The sequence below is a fragment of the Lotus japonicus genome, chromosome 1 (genome assembly GCF_012489685.1).
Source record: "Lotus japonicus ecotype B-129 chromosome 1, LjGifu_v1.2".
Lineage (NCBI taxonomy): Eukaryota > Viridiplantae > Streptophyta > Magnoliopsida > Fabales > Fabaceae > Lotus > Lotus japonicus.
The window spans coordinates 83,050,298-83,072,259 of NC_080041.1; the positions used below are offsets into that span (position 1 = coordinate 83,050,298).

Here is a 21,962-nt window from a genome sequence, read left to right on the forward strand (position 1 = left end):
CCGCCAAAGGTGCAACACGATCATTTTGATTCCGAGTCCACGTCATCGAATGCCCTGGCCCACGCACTCCATACGGTTGAGCACGATTCTTGAAATGAGAACGGTCATAACGGTTTCGATTATTATATCCTGTATCTCCACGTTCAGTCCCTCCCTTCGAATATTGATCCGTAACTGCTCCCTTCTTCGCCTCAAACTGCTGTTTTTGCCCCGTAACCGCTGCATTTGGGCGGTTATTTTTTATTCGGTCGCTTTGCTCCTCCCTGATGTACCCTTGCACTCTTTCACGTAAATGCGCCATTGTTTCCACAGGTTTCCTACTTAAATTGTTGTTTAAGCCTCCAGGCTTCAAACCCAATTCAAAAGCTGCAATGCAGATTTCCGGCATCTTATCCTCCAAATGAACAGATAATTGGTTGAATCGCCCCATGTAAGACTGCAAAGTCTCATTTGGTCCCTGACGAACATTGAATAATGTCGCTGGAGTCACCTTTTGAGCACGACTAGTTGAAAATTGAGACAAGAACTTTGTTGATAACTCCGTGAAATTGACGATTGACCTTGAAGGCAAAGTTGTAAACCAAATCATTGCTGACTTCTTGAAAGTTGATGGAAGCATTTTGCACTTCAACGCGTCTGACGCGCCTACAATAACCATTTTTGTGTTAAAATACACTAAATGGTCCTTTGGATCTGTGTCGCCGTAGTAAGAATCAAGCTTTAGTGTCTTCAAATTATCTGGGACGACGGTGTTTGCTATTTCCTCTGTGAAAGGTTGGAAATCCACCACCGTCTCAGTCATTCGTCGATCGCCCTCTCGTAAGCCCTGAGTCTGATTGAGATCAGTAAGTTGATTTTGTAACTGTTGATTGTGTTGACGGAGATCATTGAGATCATCCATGATCCGCTGAAGAACATCGGGAGGAACATTATCTTGTTGGACATGATTCCTCTCTCCGTTCGCACCGGATCGCGTCACCATTGCAGTGAAAAATGAAGCCTAGGAAAGTATCCTTCGGCCCCACGGTGGGCGCCAATGTTCCGGTATTGAACTGCCGATAAGGCTAATCAAACTAGAGAGCAAACAAGAAGTAAACAAACGAGTAAAAATGCGTGAAATGATAGGTCTCCCACCGCTTGGGTGGTGCCTATTATTTATAGCTTGGGTTTTGATCCGGTTGGACCATGGGTTACCCGGCCCATTTGGTACATAAGTTTGGTCAGCCCAATTGTAAGATACATTGATTTGTCCATATCAGACCAGACACCATTTTAATAAGTACTTTTTCATTGTCATATATCTATACCACTCTGGTGAACTAACATACAACCCCAAGCAAAAGAATGTCACTTTCATTTAAAAAAAAATAACTATCATATATCTATCAATATAATTTCTACATTAACAACATTTTAACACTTCCAAAAAAAACAACATTTTAACTTAACTAATACTACAAACAGTGTACTCATATAACCACCGGAACAAGTGGTTAAAGCCCATTGTACTACTGTATTTATTTGACTGCCTAGCTAGTTGGGCTTCACCGACCACCAATATTGCTTGCACTCGTTCAGGAGGTGTATCCCCTACAATCAACAATGAGTTTGACACCCTGGAAGGACCATTATTCATCAAATGAGACAAATATTATATCTGGAGCTAGCTGGTTCTTTTATGAGACAAATTAAATACTAACAATGGCCCTTAAAACACTAGTTTTTAAAAAAGTTTAAGGGATTTTTATTTTAAAATATACTGTTTCAAAAAAAAATTGAAAATATACTATAAATTTATTAAATTCAAAATATAGAAAAAACACTCACTTAGTTTAATGTCTAAGTAAATAAAAGTATTTAACTAATAAATGAGAAAAAAGATGATACACCGACCGAGTTGCTTGTTTTCCATAGGTTTTATGAATTATGATTATGTGAGTTCTTTAGTTTAAAATTGAGTACCTGTTATGGTTTTGTGTTCATGTGGTTCTCATTTCAAATGTGGTTGTTTATAAACCATTTATTGAAAGGATAGTCTGAATTTAATTTTAAAAAAAATCTCTAAATCAGAAATAGCAGTTCATGAGAGACGTGATCGAGGGGATTAACAATTAGGACCTTGACAACCATAACATCATCGTAAATGATGCTCAAGCTCGTAATGGAGGCGGAGGTGGTAGACGAGGAGGACACCACGGCGATGGTCGTCGTGAAGTGGAAACCGTGGTTACAACGACGACAATGGTTATGGTGGAGGCAGATACCGTTGTTATAGCGGTGGTGGTGGTGCTAGTGGTGGCAGAAGTTAGAGGAGCTAGAGTTACTTGTTTTCCATAAGGTTTATGAATTATGATCATGTTAATTCTTTAGTTTAAAATTGAGTATTTTTTATAGTTTCGTGTTCATGTGTTCTCGTTTCGAATGTGGTTATCTATAAACTATATATTGAAAGATAGTTAAAATTTAATTTTCAAAATAAAAATACTCTAAATAATGTATTGAAGAGTTCCAAACCCTTCCATTTTGAAAGGGTACTAGGACAATGTCTTAAGAACACAAAATGTAAATTGTAATCAACAAAATGGCCTTCAAATCTGTTCTATACTAGGGAAAGCTTACGTAAGAGAATGACTGAAAGTAAACCCTAGCAGAGTACTTGGAATGGCAAAAATATCATAAAAGGAATATTCTCATTAATGCTGAAAAGTTGTCTAGTACAAGTTGATGACCTCCCCTTTTATAGAGGGTGCGGTCATGATGTGAATTTTTCCTATATTTGGGCCTGACAATCAGGGCCAAAATCCCTATGCATATAAGACAAATCCAAGAGAATCTTCCAGCTGGCTTGCGGGTCCACCTGAGGAAGAGCAAAGCTATTACATCGTGTCGTTGATTCTCGCCAGGCTGTCTTCGTTAGCATGATTGCTCCTTTTTGGGCGGGCATAAATAACTTTTATGTCCCGCCTAGTCCACATGCCCCCAAGACATGAGACTCGGGTAACTCGAATCGAAATGTCTTTATATACTGTTTTGTCGTCTTTATATACTGTTTTGTCGCCCGATGTGTCGCGATATTATCTTTCGCCGTTTGCAGGTATGTCGCCATACTCTTGTTTATTTATTCATCGCCATTTTTGTTGTTCACTATTATGGCGCTACTTTCATGTTTATTTTGGTTGATACACCGCCATTTTCTTAGCCGTCAGTCACGTCTTTTCAACTGACGCACGTAACCCTTATTTTCCGGGATTTCGTCATCATTTGCCATAAATGCTGTTGTGCGTCTCGAGGAGTTACATCTTTTCAGTTCATGCCTTTTCAAATTTCGAATCCCACGTCTCTTCACGATCTTCCCCCACTCCTTCTCTCTCCTCCTTCACCTTCTATAAAAACCCACTTTTCACTTTTCACTTTTCACTTTTCTAAAACTCTTTCCTGAAAACTTTCTTTGCGGTTCTTCACTTTTCTCTCTTCAAACTCCGGCAAACCTCCCTTGCTCCGGCCGTCATCATTGCGCGGTGCTCCCCCATAGCCGACGTCCTCCTTACTCAATCTTGCAGTTCATCTCCCGGTTAGTTCTTCCTCTTTCTTGAAACCCTTCACTTACTTCTGTTTTCTTCTTGAATTTGTTCCTCTTCTTGCTTTTTCTTCTTGAGTCTGTTCGTCTTCCTTTTTCTTTTTATGAAACTACCCGGTATGTCACTGCAAAATTTTATTATTTCTTCCTTGGAGCTTTCTTCACCTTCTACGGAGGGGGAAGTTTCTGTCCCAAATGTCATTGAAATTCACTCCTCGCCTTCTACTCACGATGATTCCGGTCCCGCCGGCTCTGTAGATTCAATTCTCTCCTCAAATGGAGAGTTATCTTCACCCGAATGGCGCTCAAATGCACATTTGGTTGAAGATAAGTGTCTCTTGCGTTCCATCTGGAGCAGTGTTGGGAGCATTAACTCGCTTCGAATATCTGCCCAAGGGTTCACGAAGATAAATCCCGCCACATCTAACAATGAAGATCTTCAGTTGAATGTTCTCCCATGTGGCGAGGATGACTACGTTCTTTTGCGCAAAGAACCAGCCGATGAATCGCCGGATTTCTTTTTTGTTTATGGTTATTTTTTCTTAGACTTGAATATCAAACTTCCATTCTCGCCCTTTATATGTCACGTTCTTTCCTTTCTGAACGTGGCGCCTTGTCAACTCCAACCCAATGCCTGGGGTTTTATCCGCTGCTTCGAAATTCTTTGTGAACACTTGAGTTTCACTCCGACCTACCCCTTGTTTTTCCTTTTCTATAAGTCAGTCACCACCAAACCTACTTCTGTGAAATGGGTTCCCCTTTTGGCCCGTAAGAACATGAGCCGGTTCACCGCCCTTAAAAGCCATTACAAAGTATGGCAGAAAAAATATTTCAAAGTTATGGAGTCGCCCGAAATAAAGAACTTGTTCCGAGATTCCGACAATAACCCCCTCTTCCCTTTTTACTGGACAAAAAACCCTCGCCGAAAAATATCTGTTTCATACGACGCCTTGGATGAATCTGAACAAGGCATCGCCGATTACCTTCGCACACTACCAGTAATCTCTGGTCATGACTTGATTGAGGCGTCGAAATCCGGCACTTTAAATCAATTTTTTAGTAAGTTTATAATCTTTGCACATAACTTGTTTTTCTTTTTGTTCATGTATCTCGCCTAATTGGTGCTTTCCATGCAGCTACGATGGGAAAAAGCAAGGTTGACGCGAACCCAATCAAGATGAAGGAATACCTCGCCCAGTCTACTGCGGCGGCGAAGAAGAGGGCCGCCGAAGCTGAGCAAAAGAAGAAGAATGACGGTGCTTCGGGTTCTGACAACGTCAGGGACCCAAAGCGCCAAAGGACTTCAGGCGCTGCTGGCGGCAAACCTCTTCATCAATCCACACTCGATCCAGCCGGTTTAGCTTCTAAAAGTCATCCGGCGGAGAAAAAGAAAGGAAACGACAACGTCCCGCCGCCCCACCAAGACTCAAGCATTATCAACTGCCCGCCAACTCCGTTTGGCCAAGCTGGCTCTAGCTCAGCCACTGGTGGCGAGGCTCCTCCCCCTTTGCTGAGCTTATCTGATCCTCACTTCAACGGGTTGGACTTTATGACTCGTACGTTTGACAACCGGATCCATAAGGATATTTCCGGTCAGGGCCCCCCAACATTGCTTCTATGGCGATCCATCACGCCCTTTCTGCCGCCAGCACTGTGGCGGGAATGGCTCAGTGTGTGAAGGAGTTGATTTCAGCCAAGAACCGTTTTGAGAAGAAGGCAGCCGATTACAAGACTGCATATGAGCGAGCTAAGGCTGATGCTGAGACTGCCAACAAAAAGCTGAAATCTGCTGAGGAGAAGTGTGCTAAGTTAACTGATGACTTGGCGGCTTCAGACCTGCTTCTTCAAAAGACCAAGTCTCTGAAAGAAGCCATCAACGACAAACATACTGCTGTTCAGGCCAAGTGTCAAAAGCTGGAAAAGAAGTATGATCGTCTGAATGCTTCTATTTTAGGGCGCGCCTCCCTCCAATTTGCTCAAGGCTTTCTGGCGGCCAAAGAGCAGATAAGTGTGGTTGAGCCAGGCTTTGATCTTTCCCGCATTGGCTATTTGAAGGACATTAAGGATGGCCAAGTGGTTGGCGAGGATAACGTTAGCCTCGATCTCCTTCCTCAATTTGATGATGAAAGTGAGCCTGAAGAAGAAGAAGATGGCAAAAATGGAGATGGCCAGAACAAGGGCGAGGACCAAGGAAAGGAAGACCCTCAAGCTGTTGCAGGCCAGGGAAACAGCGCCAACAACGAGAACGTAGCTTGAATTTATTCTGTTGTTTTTATTTTGTTAAGTTTAAATTTTAGCTTTAGGCCTTGCCCTTTTTGCTCCTTTTGTTGTTTTAAATCATGTGTGGGCTTCGCCCCTTTATCCTTTTTTCAATATGACTTGTTTAATTTCAATCGTTGTTACTTTTAAGCTGTTGTTTACTAAATTGTTCTTTTTATTTGGCTTCATATACTCTAGCCGATTTTCCAACGTGGCTTGGTTTCTAGTGGCCACTAGAATTGCCAAGGCTTTTATCATTTGATGGCGATACTTTCTTATTCCGAAAGGTTTCCTCGCGGTATTGTATACCTTGATACGATTTGCACTGCATAAAACTCGTAATAGAAATCAAAAGATAAGCAATACTATTGAAATGATCTTTTCATTACTTTTCATATATGGAAACAATTGTTCCTTCATTCTTACATATGCCGCCTCATTAAAAACCTTTCCAAAGAAAGGGAAAAAGAGTGCGGCTTCATTCACCTTTGTTGTTTCTTTTAACTAAAGTACTGTTTCAGGTGGGAGGCGTTCCATGTTCGTGGAACCTTTTGACCGATAAGTTGTTCCAACTTATAAGCTCCTCCTCCAACATCGCCTATAATCCTGTAAGGCCCGCCCCAATTGGGCGAGAGTTTGTTGTGCTTGTCGGGTATTGTATTTTTTCGGAGCACTAAGTCTCCTACCCTCATCTTTCTTGGCACTACTTTCGTTGAGAATTTTCTTGCAACCTTCACTTTTCCCGCCTCATTCCTTATGTGTGCCTCCCGTTGTTCCTCCGGCAACATAATTAGATTTGCTATCAGATTTTCCCCGTTGTCATTCTCATTAAACCGAGCCACTCGCCAACTTTGGTTTTCTATTTCCACTGGGAGCATGGCGTCAGTCCCATAAGTTAAACGATACGGGGTTTCCTTTGTGCTTGACTGTTCAGTGGTGTTATATGCCCAAAGAACGCCTGGTAGTTCCTCCGCCCAAAGCCCTTTTGCTTCATCCAGCTTCTTTTTTAAGCCTTTCAAAATAACTTTGTTAGCTGACTCGGCCTGTCCATTGGTTTGTGGGTGTTCTACCGAGGCAAATCTCATTTCAATTCCCATTTCTGCGCAAAATTCCCGGGTGACATTACTTGTAAATTGAGTCCCATTGTCCATTACCAAAGCCATGGGAACCCCAAATCTGCACACAATTCTTCGCCACAGGAAATTCCTGACCTTGGCCGCCGTGATAGTCGCCACTGCTTCAGCTTCTATCCATTTGGTGAAGTAATCAACCGCCACGATGATATACTTCATTTGTGCCTTCGCTACTGAACTGGGAGAGACCAAGCTACCCGTTGACGAGGGGTAGGTGAGGGGGATCTGGACGGGCTGAAGGACTCCAAGCTGGCAAGGTCCCGGGAGGGGCTCCTGCAAGACACTCCGATGCTAAAGTTAGTGAGTGAAGTGGTGAGAATGGTGAGAATAGAGAGGATACGTTACCTTTAGCTTGAAAGAGTGTTCCCTTTATATAGGGGAGGTAGAATTAGGGTTGGAGCCATGCAACGTCATGCATGGCTCGTACTTGGGGGCACAGATCACCGTTGGATCTCCTGTTGAGGAATAGTGATCCAACGGCCTGGGGGGTCCTACGGATCTGCACCAGCCAACCTACCTCCTAGGGTAGTTGGCCTAGGTCAACCTCTACATAGTGGGCCCCGGGCTCCTTGTCCTCACCCTTGGTGGTGGGGCCCAGGAGTAGGGGGCCTTTAAACTCCCTCGAGGTGTCCCCTAGCCGGGACGTTCCGTGGGGCCCAGCCCCGTCCTGGGTGCCCTATCCGTTCCCGGTCAGGGTTCCCAGAACAGTAGCCCCCTAGCCCTGGTCGGCTGTTCCAGCGGAGCGAGGGCTATTCGTAGCCTGTGTTTGTGGTGTCATAGACGTTCTCGGGGTCGTTACATAAGGGTCAGAAATTTAAAGCTTTATTCATTAATGGTGGGGGGCCGTTTGGCCGTTACATTCAGTACCCCTAGAAAGGGGGTGTTACTCGCATGGCATTGTATCGGAGGTGAACGGTTCGTAGGTCTCTGTCGAGACTCTCTCTCACGGTCAGGAGGGGGTCAGCTCGGCTTTTATTTCGTCCATTGTTCCCTTCCTTTCGCCCTGGTGTTCCGTGGTAGAAACCTCGAGGCCCCAAATCAGCATGCTAACCTCCGAGCGGCGCCGGTGTAATTCCCACATCTCCTCCGTCAGCTCCAAGAAGTTTAGCAGCCCCGCCTTCAGTTGGGGATCAGGGTCTTCTGCCAGAATTCTGCCAACTAGGGATCTGATCCTACTGGGGGTGGTGGCTTGCGTTTGGTAGAAGTAGTATAGGTTGTCGTCTAGATCTTCGGCCCTGAGCGCCTTCAGGTAAGCCTCCATGGAGGTCATTCTGGCCTTAGGAAAATGTGGATCCTGCAAGGGGGTGGTTACCATTTATAATCGAAACGTTCTTGGGTGGTAACGCCCATTAGCCTTTTCCTAGGAGTTTCCCTTGGGAAATAAAACGGGGCATTAAATGTAGAGGTCGGTGGTCAACGCGCGCCCTCCCGAGGCTGTGTATACGGAGTCGACCGACCGGAGCTCACACCGAGTGGTTTAGGACGTTCGGTTCTCACACCGAGTGGTTTAGGACGTTCGGGTCTCACACCGAGTGGTTTAGGACGTTCGGGTCTCACACCGAGTGGGTTGTCGCAGGGTTTGAATTTGAGAAGTCAAAAAGACGCGGGAGAAGGAAACGGTGTGAGGCTTTGGGCCCACTGCATTTAATGTACCTGACTCTTGAGGTGGTACGTGTCGTTTCCGGGTGGGTCGTGTCGTTTCGCGACTCCTCTCCCACGTGCCTCTGGAGGCGTGTGTCGCTTCGCCGTCACTGCCTCTTTTCTGACGTGGCAGGGTCTGATTGGACGAAGCCCTTTGGTTTCCCCAAACGTCATGATTAGGGAAACTAGGGCTGTCGAAACGTCACGTCTCCCTCCTCATTTTCTATAAAAGAGGGAGGAGGGGATTCATTTGCACTTTCGCATTTCTGAATTTTCCCCAAGCTTTCCTCCTTTCTTTCCGTCAGGTACCGGTGTTTCACGGTGGTGTCTTCTTTCGCACGGTGGTCGTTTGGAAGCTTTTCCCTTTTCTTCTTGTAAGTCCTTGCTTCACTTGACTTTCCTTCTTAAGGCTTTAATTTTTTCTTTCTTCTAGCAGAAAGGGTGGCTTGCTCTTGGGGGAGTTGGGAGTTTCCCCTCCCCTGGCGGCCCCCTCTTGCGGCGGAGGGGATTCTCTCTGAGGGTCTACGCCGCCGCACGGTCGCGTTGTCCTGCCTAGGGCAAAGATGGATTCCGGGTGGGTCCTTCTTTGAGCCGATTCCAACGACCTAGGTGTTGATACGGCGTTTTCCCTTGTGCAGGTGTCGTTATGGGGAAGCCTACCCAGAAGAAGAGAGGCAAGACCGTAGACGAGGCTTCGGGCGGGGCCTTAACTTCTAGGCCCCGGTCAGGGGCTCCCAAGAATAAGAAGATCGATCGGGAGAAGTACCCTCATCTGAAGGGGGACGAGGCCGTGTATGACAAGTGGTGCCGCACCATTCTCGATCTCCCGTCGGAGTACGCAAACGAGAAGGAAGATTATTTCTGGAGTCAGCGTTTTATGTCGCAGACTCAGATCGGCCCCGGTCACATGGTGTATTCGCCGGGCAAGAAGGAGCGGCTACCCCACACCCCGTCGTTTGGGGTGTACATGCATATCTACACCATGAAGAAGGTGAGGGTGAGGATGCCGCTCACGGACTTTCAATGTGACGTTCTTCGCCATATGGGGGTCGCGCCGTCGCAGCTCCATCCCGGCGCTTGGGGTTTCGTGCGAGCGTACGAGGTTGCTTGCGTCTTGTTTGGCCAGAAGCCGTCGATTCCGCTATTTTTCCATTTATTCGAGGTGGCCCACACTCAAGGATATGGCGGGCACGGGATCGTGACCTTGAGGTCGGGTAAAGATCTCCAGATCTTTCACCCGTTCGCAGAGTCTTACCGGGACTTTAAAGATCAATTCTTCCGGGTGGCGCCTACTACTCCGCCCCCTCACTGGTGGTTCGAGAGAGCTCCGAACGGCGGCAGTCGCGCCCGGTTCCCGCTGACCTGGAACGCCAAGCACTACGACGTAAAGATCAGTGCTTTTGGTTACGAGGCTGGGGCCTTGTCGGAGGTGGACTTGGCCTTCAAAAACCTCTTGGTGGCCGCCATACGGAAGGAAGTAAGGGGTAATCCACCCAAAGAATTCTGCATTCGGCCGTTGCGTTGTTACGATCTTTGTACTTATAGCGTTCGTAAGAACGCTTGCTTGCTGCGCGAGAGAGGTAGGGTGTTTTTATTACTATGTCCAACGTGTTGTTTGCCCTTTCGTCCTACTAATTTTCTTCTTGTGATTCCTATGCAGGTGCTAAGATGGAGGTCAATGCTGCTTTGGTTGCCGCGCTTCAGGTTCCAGTCGACTCGGTCGAGACTGACAGTGAGGGGGAACAGGAGGTTTCTCGGGACGAAGGGGACGGGCTTGGCAACCAGGGGCAACCTTTAGCCGGGGCCAACCCCGTTGGGGCCGGGCAGAGTGAGCCGGTAATCGATGAAGGAAACAGGGATTCCGGGTCGGGCCCAATGAATCCCGAACGTCAGCAGAAGGGTTCCCTTGAGGTGGATAAGGCCGGCTCGAAGCGCCCGGTCAAGAGAAAACGCCGTTCCTCAGGTGGGGAGGTCGGTACTCCTGAACGAGCGACTCCGATTACTCAAGTGGGTCCCCCGGAGCCAATTTCTGTGTGGGGTCGCGATGCGGTGGATACGGACAAGCACAACAATCAAATCGACGCTCTGGTGTACAACGAGCTTGATCAGGCGTTCCTGAGCACGAAGGAGCCCTACAATCTCTTGAACTATGCTCTGAAAGCAGCGCTTCAGGCTGCCTCCGTCATTCGTCACGTGCAGCAGGGACCGGTGCTCGACGTGGAAGAGGCCAAGGAGCAGGCCGGCGAAGCTGAGCGCAAGTTTGCTGAGGCGGGGAAAGAGTTGGTTGAGGCCAAGAAGGCAGTCGAGGGGTTGACCGCTGCTAAGGTGAAACTGCAAGGGGAAGTGCATGAGGTGACTGAAAAGGCCAGGCAGTTTGCAACTAAGTTGGAAATGAGCGAGAAGGACAATGACTATCTGCGCGACCGGGCGGAGAAAGCCGAGCAGGAACTGAAAGACCTGAAGGCGGCTCGCGAGGGGGAGCTTAAGGAGATCGAGGCCCTGAAGGCGAAAAACGCCGAGCTCAAGAAGAAGGTTGCCGATCTGGGGGCTGAGAGGAAAAAGATGAGGACCAATCTTAAGGAGATACATAAGGCCTCTTTCGACAATGCATTGGCCCAGCTTGAGGTGGTCCACCCGGGGTTGGACGTGGGTCCTCTCCATTATAGGAAGGTCGTGCTGGGGGGGAAGATTGGTACGCTGGATGATCAGAAGCAGTTCACCCCGTCCTTCCCAGTTGAGCCAGCTCCTTGAGATTCGGTTTCCATTTGTAGTTTGGGCTTATTTGATCGTTTAGTAGTGTTTGTATAAACCCGTTGTTTCTAATTATTGTTCTGTATTTGTAAAGACTTGTTGTCCCTACCTTTCACCCGGTGTTTGTAAGAACTTATTATTATATTTTCTGTTTTCACTGCATTCTTCTTTCTTTACTCGTCCTAGAGTTATTCCATGCCTAAAAGGTCTTTAATGTTTTTGTGTCCGACGGGCCCGGGTGCCCTAAGGGTCTTTAATAATTTTGTGCCCGGTGGGTCTTAGTGCCCTATGGGTCTTGGTGCCCGGAGGGTCTTTAATAATTTCGTGCCCGGCGGGTCTTGGTGCCCTATGGGTCTTGGTGCCCGGAGGGTCTTTAATAATTTCGTGCCCGGCGGGTCTTGGTGCCCTATGGGTCTTTAATAATTTCGTGCCCGGCGGGTCTTAGTGCCCTATGGGTCTTGGTGCCCGGAGGGTCTTTAATTATTTGTCGATGCGGTCGTATGTATTGCCAGTTCAAATAATTCAAATTCGACATAAAAAACTGCTTCATTTCTACGCTTGGAGCTCGTGGCTCTAGTCGTCTACAAACTTGGACGAGATGGGTGTGTACCCTTGATTACAAAAGACTAAATTAAAAGAAAACGCTTGGATAGATGGCGGGTGCCTGGTCGGTCGCGGCTTAACTATAGTATCTTTTCAAATTGGTTGCGTTCCAGGTGCGAGGGATCTCCTTCCCTGCCAGGGTTTCCAGCTTGTATGCTCCCGTGCCAGTTGCTTCGACCACCCTATAAGGGCCTTCCCAGTTGGCTGCTAGCTTTCCCCGTTCGGTTGATCGTGCCCCGACGCTGGCCTTCCGGAGGACCAAGTCCCCTGCGGTAAAGGAGCGGAGAACTGCTTTCTTGTTGTAGCGAATGGCTACCTGCTGCTTTGCGATTAACTCTCTGCAGTTGGCTACCGCTCTCCTTTCAGCTAGGAGGTCGAGGTCTTCCCCTATGAGTTGATCGTTCTGGTTGGGGTCGAAACCCGCTGTCCGAGCGCTCGGTTCTCCTATTTCAGCCTGAATCACAGCTTCTGTGCCAAAGGTAAGGCGGTAAGGGCTCTCCCCCATAGTCGAGTGCGGAGTGGTGCAGTATGCCCACAGGACGTGATCGAGTTGTTCGGCCCAGTCGCCCTTGGCACTCCCCAATCTCTTCCGGAGGCCTCGGAGAATGACCCTGTTGGCCGACTCTGCCTGCCCGTTTGTCTGGGGGTGCTCGACACAAGTGAATCGTTGCTTGATGTGTAGCCCGTTCAAGAGGTCCCTAAACCCTTTAGAGGTAAATTGGGTTCCGTTGTCTGTGACCAGGACCCCGGGGACTCCGAACCTACTTATAACGTTCTTGTAGAAGAAGCGTTGTGCTCGAGCTGTGGTGATCGTTGCTAGTGGCTCAGCTTCGATCCACTTGGTGTAGTAATCCACTGCTACTACCAAGTACTTGAGTTGGCCGGGTGCAGTGTCGAACGGGCCCAATAAATCCATGCCCCACTGGTGGAAAGGCCAAGGACTGACTAGAGAGGAAAGATGGGCAGGAGGAGCGTTGTGCAGATCGGCGTGCCTCTGGCAGGGGTCACATTGCTTAACATGCTCCGCAGCGTCTTTCTCTAGGGTTGGTCAGTAATAGCCGGCTCGGAGGACCTTTCGGGCAAGGGAACGCCCACCCGGATGGTGGCCGCAGCTACCTTCGTGGATTTCTGCTAAGACATAGGCTGCTCTGTCCTTAGCCAAGCACTTCAGAAGGGGGGTGGAGAATCCCCGCTTGAAGAGATCATCATTAACGATAGTGTACCAGGAGGCGCGTCGTACCAACTTCTTGGCTTCAGCTTTCTCTTCGGGCAGCCATCCTGATCGGAGATACTTGATGATCGGGGTCCTCCAATCGTCTTCGGTATCGATCGGCATCATAACTTGTCCTAATGGACGATCAGGGTCAGCTACGTAGGGGAGGGCTAGGGTCCCCTGAATGACTGTTCCATTCAGGCCAGGTTTTCCAGTGCTGGCCAGTTTGGCCAGGGTATCTGCGCGATCATTCTGGGCTCTAGGGACGTGGCGGAACTCCACTTTGGTGAAGGTTGAAGCCAGTCGCTTCAAATGGGCCAAGTACTGCTCCAGGATGGGATCTTTTGCTTGAGCTTCTCCGTTTGCTTGTGAGACGACCAGAAGTGAATCGCAGCAGACAAGTATCTCCTTAGCTCCCAGGTCTTGGGCTGTGACCAGTCCTGCAATGCAGGCCTCATACTCGGCCTGGTTGTTTGTAGTTGGGAAGTTAAAGCGGAGGGATTGTTCGACCACCATCCCGGTGCTACTTTGCAATACGATCCCAGCCCCGCCACCGTCCTTGTTGCTCGAGCCGTCTACGTTGACCACCCAAGTGGTCTCGGCAGGAGGCTCTTCCTCATCGGTGAGTTCGACCAAGAAGTCTGCTAGGACTTGTGCTTTAATGGCTCTCCTGGGCTCGTAGCGGATGTCATGCTCGGAGAGCTCGATGGACCAGCTAACCATCCGACCGGCTAGGTCAGGCTTATGAAGGACCTGTCGGACCGGCTGATCGGTTCGCACCACGATGCGATGAGCTTGAAAGTACCTCCGTAGTTGTCGCGCCGTGGTCAGTAGGGTCAGCGCCACCTTCTCCAGCATTTTATACCTGAGCTCCGCGCCCTTCAATGAACGGCTGACAAAATAGACCGGAAGTTGCCTTCCTTCTTCTTCTCTGATTAGGACAGAGCTCACTGCTTTTTCCCGCACGGCCAGGTATAGGTATAGTGTCTCCCCTGGTTTTGGGCTAGTCAGAATAGGGGGGAAGAGAGGGTCTCTTTCAGCTGAGTGAATGCTGCATCGGCCTCCGCCGACCACTCAAAAGTGGCTCCCTTTTTCAGGAGTGTGTAAAGAGGTAGGGCCCGGAGGGCAGCCTTTGGCAAAAAGCGGCCGATCGCGGCCATGCGACCAGCCAGCTGTTGGACTTCTTTGACCGTGCGCGGGCTCTTCATATTCATGATCGCCTGGCATTTGTCAGGGTTCAACTCAATGCCGCGGTTGGTGAGCATATATCCCAGAAACTTCCCGCTCCGAACGCCAAAAGTACACTTGTCGGGGTTGAGGCGCATGTTGTGCTTTTTTAACTGCTCGAAGACGACGGCGAGGTCAGCTGCGTGGTCCCCTCCCTTCGGGGTCTTGACTATGATATCATCGATGTAGACTTCGACCGATTTTCCCATTAGGTCCCCGAAGATTCGGGTCATCATCCTTTGGTAGGTTGCCACTGCGTTCTTGAGGCCGAAGGGCAGCATAGTGTAACAGTAGGTGCCCCGGTCGGTGATGAAGGCAGTTTTCTCCTCATCGTCCCTATGCATGGGAATCTGGTTGTAGCCTGAATAGGCATCCATAAGAGAGAGGTATTCGTAACCCGAGGAGTTGTCCACCAACGCATCAATGCTCGGGGAAACGGGTCCTTGGGGCAAGCCTTGTTGAGGTCAGTGTAGTCGACGCACATGCGCCACTTCCCGTTTGCCTTCTTGACCAAGACTACATTGGAGAGCCAGGTTGTGTACTTGACCTCCCGAATGATCCCGGCCTGAAGCAACTCTGTGGTCTGTTGCTGGATAACCTGTTGCTTCTCGGCGCTCATTTGCCTTTTCTTCTGAGCAACTAGTTTGAACTTCCGGTCGACGGAAAGTCTGTGGCTGCAGAATGCGGGGTCGATGCCCGGCATATCTGCCGATGACCAGGCAAATAGCTTCCCATTGGAAAGTAGTAACTTTTCCATCCGTTTGGAGAGGTCTCGGGGAAGGCCCCGAGCTATGTTCGTGGTGTTCTCTGGAAGGGGACCGACCTGGATGGGGTGGGACTCCCCGTCGGGTTTGAGGCGTTGATCGTCTCTAGACTGGTCCACGCGGGGGTCGAGGTCGGTCATGAAACTGGTGTGTTGAACGTGAAAGTTGTTCTGCTGGTCGTGCACTTTGGACTTCTTCCTCTTCCTTTCCTCCCTGGCCAGTCTGCAGCTGGAGTTGTAGCAGCTCCTCGCCATTTCTAGGTTACCGCGTACTGGTACTGCCCTTCCTGCCCAGGGGTACTTAAGCATTAGGTGGTGGGTGGATATGATCGCCCTGAAAGTGTTGAGGCTTGGCCTGCCAAGGATGGCGTTGTACGCCGTTGGACACTCCACCACCAGAAAGCGAGCTTTTATAGTCCTGCAAATTTTGTAATCTCCCAAGGAAAGGCAAGTATCAAAATATCCTAAGGGTAGGACTCTGTCCCCTGTGAACCCGACCAAATCATGGTCGTAGGGGAGCAGGTCCTTCACCGATAGCCCTAAGCTCTTGTAAGCATCATAAAACATAATGTCAGCGGAACTACCTGTATCGATGAGAGTCCTTCGGATCTTACCGTTGCCGATCAGGGCTTCAATGACGATGGGGTCGTCTTCCTCACCGGTATCCTCGCTGTAATCGTCCTCCGAGAAGGTAATGGCCACCTTCTGCCTCGGGGGGTGGAGGGACCCTGGTGGGGGTCGCCCAGCCGCGGACATGATGACGCGGGTACTCCTTTTCCGGCTGCTGTTGGTGGGCCCGCCAGCGGCCCACCCTCCTGCTATTGAACCGACGCTGACTAGGTTGCTTCCATGATGTCTCCTGACTTCATCCCGGCCGTGTCGGTCGGGGCTTCTTCTCCGTTCTCGGCTTCGTCCACGACGCTCGGGACTCTGGCGACGCTCGGGGCTCTGGCGACGCGGAGGAGTCCTGTCTCGACGTTCTGCCGATCGGCGTTTGGGAGGAGTTCGCTCTCGGTGTCTTGGGGGGGTCGGTGACCGCCTAGGGGGTGGCGAGCGCGGGCGCTGGAGGGCCCCCGTCGACACAGCTACATATTTGGACAGTCTTCCTGCTCTGATTAGTTCTTCCACCTTGTCCTTGAGATTCAGGCACTCGTCAGTTTTGTGGCCCGGGCTGTCGTGGAACTCACAGAATCTTTTGGAATCCAGCTTGTCCCCTCTCGTCAGGAGCGGGGGGGACGGTCTCTGAGGTCGGTGGAGGCTCTCTCCCTCAGGATACGTGAGAGGGAGGAGTTCAGCGGGGTATAACTATCATACTTCTTCCGCTTCGACTTCCGTTCGTCTTGACCCTTCCGTCGGGACTCCCGGGTCGAAGGCTGGTCCTTGTGCTCCTTCATCTTCGGCGGTCCTTTGATCGCGAGTGTTTGACTCGCGGCTCTCAGGGTCGCGGCATCCTCCATGTTTATGAACTTCTCTGATCGAGCTAGAAATTCCTCTAGAGTGTTGGCTGGCTTGCCGTCCAGCGAGGTCAGGAACGGTCCTGGTGCAAGAGCTGCGGTGGCCAGGACCAACCTGGTGTCGGGGAGGAGACCGGTGATATCCCCGGCCTCCTTGTTGAACCGATTGAGAAATGCTTTCAGGGACTCCTTCTCTTTCTGCTTAACCAAAGCCAAAGTTTGTGCGGTCTTCGGTATGCTGCGTACCGAGGAGTACTGGGCTAAAAAGCAGGATGCGACCCCGTTCCAGTCGTGCAGTGAGTTGCTCGGTAAGTTCTGGAACCAGTTCATGGGTCCTTTTCCAAGGCTCATGGGGAAGCATCGGTAGTATAAAGGGTCGCTAGCCCCAGCATACTGCATCGCGCCTACGAAGAAGTTCACGTGCTCCTGCGGGTCGGAATCTCCCTCGTAGAGCTTCACTTTGGGCCGTGCCCACCCCTGAGGGAAAGGAAACGCCATGATCTCCGGGGATAGAGGACCTCTGATCGGCGCTGGATAGGTGACAAGCGCGTTGTTGGACCTGGGGCGGTTGTGCGTCCTATCCCGAGTCGGAGATGGGCTCCGGCGCCTGGATGGGCTCCGGCGGGGAGAGTAGCGTCTCCGGGGAGTATGGCTGGCCACCCGCTCGGCCGCGGGTGCCCGGCGACGCGCTTCCTGGTAATAGGGGGTGGGATCGGGCCCCCGTTCGTCTCCTCTTCCTGGGAGAACGCGGGCAGGGGGCGTGATTGAGTTTCCTGCTCTTCAAGTTGTCGCAGGCGTGCTCGGAGCATGTGAATCTCCTCTTGAGCGTCTCGGATTCTCATACTATGGGCCTGCTCTCGCCCCTCCCCATTGTCCTCTTCCATTGCCCGGATGCGAGCCTCCAAACGGCAGAGCGCCTCATGGGCCGCATGCGGGGTAATGGCCGCAGGTTCCGGTGAGCGAGGGGGTTGTGGTTGAGGAGTCGGGGGAGGAGGGTGTTGTGGAGGAGGAGGAGGGGTTCTGCGATCCGTAGTTTCGTTGACAGTCTCCACATGGCCTTCAGGAGTTGGAACAGGACGGCGTGAAGTCTGACGTGTCTCTACCATAGCTTGCTAGTTGATGACTTGAGGCGACGGCACGCGGTGCTGGGGAGAGTTTTACCAGATCCCCACAGACGGCGCCAATTGAACTGGGAGAGACCAAGCTACCCGTTGACGAGGGGTAGGTGAGGGGGATCTGGACGGGCTGAAGGACTCCAAGCTGGCAAGGTCCCGGGAGGGGCTCCTACAAGACACTCCGATGCTAAAGTTAGTGAGTGAAGTGGTGAGAATGGTGAGAATAGAGAGGATACGTTACCTTTAGCTTGAAAGAGTGTTCCCTTTATATAGGGGAGGTAGAATTAGGGTTGGAGCCATGCAACGTCATGCATGGCTCGTACTTGGGGGCACGGATCACCGTTGGATCTCCTGCTGAGGAACAGTGATCCAACGGCCTGGGGGGTCCTACGGATCTGCACCAGCCAACCTACCTCCTAGGGTAGTTGGCCTAGGTCAACCTCTACATAGTGGGCCCCGGGCTCCTTGTCCTCACCCTTGGTGGTGGGGCCCAGGAGTAGGGGGCCTTTAAACTCCCTCGAGGTGTCCCCTAGCCGGGACGTTCCGTGGGGCCCAGCCCCGTCCTGGGTGCCCTGTCCGTTCCCGGTCAGGGTTCCCAGAACAGCTACATCGATACTAAACTCTACCTCTAATCTTGTGAGACTTGCAAATAGAAGAGAGCAAATTAATACATGTGATAGGTGATAGCAAAAGAAGAATGAAATAAGAAAATAAAATGAGTAGAAGAAGAAGAAATGAGTCTAAATTATTCAAGTTAATCAGGAAAAACATCCCTTTCTAATTCATTAATATTAAGCTTTCTGATTAGTGGAAAACTAGTATAATTGGGCCACATTAGTTTTCTAGAAGTGCTTGTTAAGACTTGGAAACAAAAACACAACAACTTAACCGCAGTTCTTCCATGACTAAAATTCTCTCTCTCCTTTGAAAACAAAACATTAATCATATCAAATCAAACGCGTTCATTGCCTATGAATTAGACTTTGTCGGTTCTCATAAATCAAATCCAAATGTTTCATCAAACAAACACAACCTTTGATTTTGTTTTGTGTGCCACTTCATCGTTTCATCTCTCTGACTCTGTTGCTGCATGCTTTCATTGAACTAGTCTTAGTCCACGCCGCCACCTCATAATCTTCTCCTTTCTCTCATTCTCTTCTTCTTTTCCGATCAGAATTCAGAACCATCGATGCACAAAGCAAAAGGGTAAGCTGAATAAACCGTAAAGATTATGAACAAGTCGATACTCATTCCGGTGGCGGCGGCGACCGCCGCCGGATTCGCCGCGACCCTTTTGGTGGTTCTCATCTGGCGGTGTTGTCTTCACAAGAAGCGTAGGAATTCTGTTGAGCCTGGAACGGAGAATCCGCCAATAGGGGTTTCTGTTTCACCTTTTCAATTGGATCAAGGGAGCAAGAAAAGTGGAAATTTCTATGCCTTTCGAAGTGGGGTTTCTGGGAAGAGGACAACTCTTTTCAGCTGGGCTGAGAATCCTTCCATGGCTGTTGATGCTGGTGAAAATGGATGGTCTCGATTTGCTTTCACGAACTATAAGAGTTACATGGCTTCTTCTTCGAAGAAGTCTGCACTGTTGGGAATGGGATCGTGTGTAGCACCACCAGCAGTGGGTGGTTCAGGAAGAGAATCAGAGGCTGAGATAACATGGGAAGTTTCAAGGGGTTCAGCTGAGTTTATGCAGAAGGTGAGACTCAACCCTGGGATGAGAAACTCTCATCAGAACAACAACAACAACAATAACAACAACAACCCTTCTATGGGTGTTGCTTCTGTGATTAGAACAGTTTTACCATTGCCTGGTCCTCCTTTGGGAAACTATGCTTTCCCACAAGAAGCCTATTTTGAAATCATCATCTTGTATTCTGGTGTTGGTGACAGTGAATCTGTTGGAAAAGGTGGTGAAGGTGAGAAGACCATGCTTCTGGTTCAGGGGAATTCAAATGCTAAAGGGAATTCGGAGGCTCTTGTTCATGTAACCAGCAGCAATGGTCATAAGATCAACAGTGTTGAGGAAATTAAGCTTGATAGCAGAGAGGGTGGGAAAAAGAGTGAATCTGTGAAATTCTCATTAGGATTAACGACTGGTGGTCCTGTTCTTTTGAATGTTCCAGGCAGCTACCCTGGGAGTATTGGGTTCAACTCCAATGGTTCTGTCTATCTTGATGGTAACAAATTTTCCACTTTCATTTATTTACCATTTGAGCAAATGCATCATGATCATTTCTTCATTCCTTTAGATTTAGATTTGTTGGCTGGTGTAGTGTGAACATGACAGATTCACAATGTACAACCTTTTTTCTTTTTGTCTGATGTGTTAGGAAGGGAACAAGGATAACAATATGGTCACAGTCAATGTTTCATTGCACAAAGTACAACCTTTTTTCAATGTTTCATCGTATAACAACATGGTCACAGACTCACAGTCATACAGGTCAAGATCCTCTGTCATCAAATGATGTCTCAATTTCATGTCCCATCCCACCAATGTCATCTTGTCATATCAATTAAAAAGACATAGAGGGGCAATTACAAACTTACACTGTGATTTTTAATTGATATGTCACAATTTTATTGGTGAGACAGAAAATGAGACTCAAATTGATTACAAAAGATTTCAGTCCATAGGGCACACATAACAAATAGCAGTAGTACTATGATCTCAGTTTCATTATTTTACTAGTCTATTGGGATTCAAAAAGCAGATTAGATTGCCACATAAGATGCATACTTACATTAAAACATGCTTCACAGAATCACAGTTCATATTTCTGATATATGTACATATATTGAGACATCTAAGTATGAAACTTCCTTACAGGAATGAAACTTGTATTCGAGTCTGAGAAGGCAGAATGGATAGGAGCTGATAAGGTTATTGGCTGTGGGTTTGATCCAAGGCAGAAGAAAGTTTTCTTCACATTAGACTCAGAGTTGATGCATGTAATCCATTGCCAGTCAGAAGGATTTGGCACTCCACTCTATCCAACATTGGCTGCAAATATAGACATTCAGGTACTAGTTAATTTTGGACAAAGTGCATTTAAATATGCACCTGCAAATGCGCAGAGAACACCAAACCCATGTTTTATAGCACCACTTGTGAATTCGCCAACCCTGAGCTACGACGACAGCAAGGAACTATTCTCTATGGGAAGGATTGATTCTCAATGGCTTAATCGGTCTGCAACCAAAGGAAGCCACAACAGCAATGGGAATTATTTTCGAACTATGGATTTCGATGAGGAGTCTGAGGCTGATCTATTTGAAATTGTCTTAGATGGTCCTGGAAAATCTCCATACAGATCATCTACATAGCTTACAACAAGTGCACATGGATTTTGTCTTGGCTCTGGTATTTAACATCATGGTTGCTTGTCCCAATTGGACATGGCTATGTATCGCCTTCATTTGGAAGAATGCTTGCTGTATCTCATCATGTGAGGGGGATCTTACGCACAGATGATTGATGATTCAGCGCTATAGGGATACACAGAACACACATAGAAAGAGATTCATATACGTAGCAGACTAGTTTATCTATCATCCCTGATTGGGGAGCCTTAACATTGACTAACTAGTAATATACAGTTTGTCTTCACTAATTGTTTACTCACTCTTATCTTGTGGCTAAACATTCAGTTTTGCTTTTGGAAGAGGATATTGTCTCCCCTTCTGTAAATATTGTTCATATAATAAAATTTGTACTTTCAGGCATTCTCTTCAACTTTTTGTAGAACTTCTTTTTTCTGAAACGTGTGATGAATAGGTTACTAAAGAGGTTACTAGAAGAGTTACTCTGTCCATATTTCAGATCTTTGGGGTGTCCTAAAGGGATTAAGACTCGCAGCTCCCCTCAAACCTTCGAAAGTCCAAGTTGAAATGGATTCTAAGGTTGCTTTTGACCTCATCACTGAGTTCCAAAAGTACTACCCAAACGCTAGATATATTTGTTTTGGTGCAACCCGTTCTATTTAAATTTTTTTCGATTAATCTTTAAGAAGTATTAAAATATGTGTTCATTTTTAGTCATTGGTGAGGGAGTAAAATCACTTTTTTTTTATAAAATATAGGGAATAAAAGTCAACCCTTGTCAATGATTCAGATGCCTTGAGAAGATCGAACTCTGAATGTGATGCAGAAACAAACAATTTAATTCCAACAGGTAAACGACATTTGTCCAATGTAGATCTTTTGGAAGTCACTACCAA

At 48.4% G+C, this 21,962-nt stretch overlaps 2 protein-coding genes across 2 annotated transcripts; one reads left to right on the forward strand and one right to left on the reverse strand.

Moving 5' to 3' along the window:
• Positions 1 to 17,076: 17,076 nt before the first annotated feature.
• Positions 17,077 to 17,727, reverse strand: LOC130748707 (uncharacterized). Its single transcript, XM_057601953.1, has one exon. It carries the CDS (start codon positions 17,725 to 17,727, stop codon positions 17,077 to 17,079), a length of 651 nt encoding a protein of 216 aa, XP_057457936.1.
• A 916-nt stretch (positions 17,728 to 18,643) lies between these two features.
• On the forward strand, positions 18,644 to 21,468 carry LOC130722464 (uncharacterized). The gene is made up of 2 exons (XM_057573195.1): positions 18,644 to 19,919; positions 20,573 to 21,468. Exons 1-2 carry the CDS (start codon positions 18,968 to 18,970, stop codon positions 21,067 to 21,069), a joined length of 1,449 nt encoding a protein of 482 aa, XP_057429178.1. The 5' UTR covers positions 18,644 to 18,967; the 3' UTR covers positions 21,070 to 21,468.
• Positions 21,469 to 21,962: the final 494 nt, after the last annotated feature.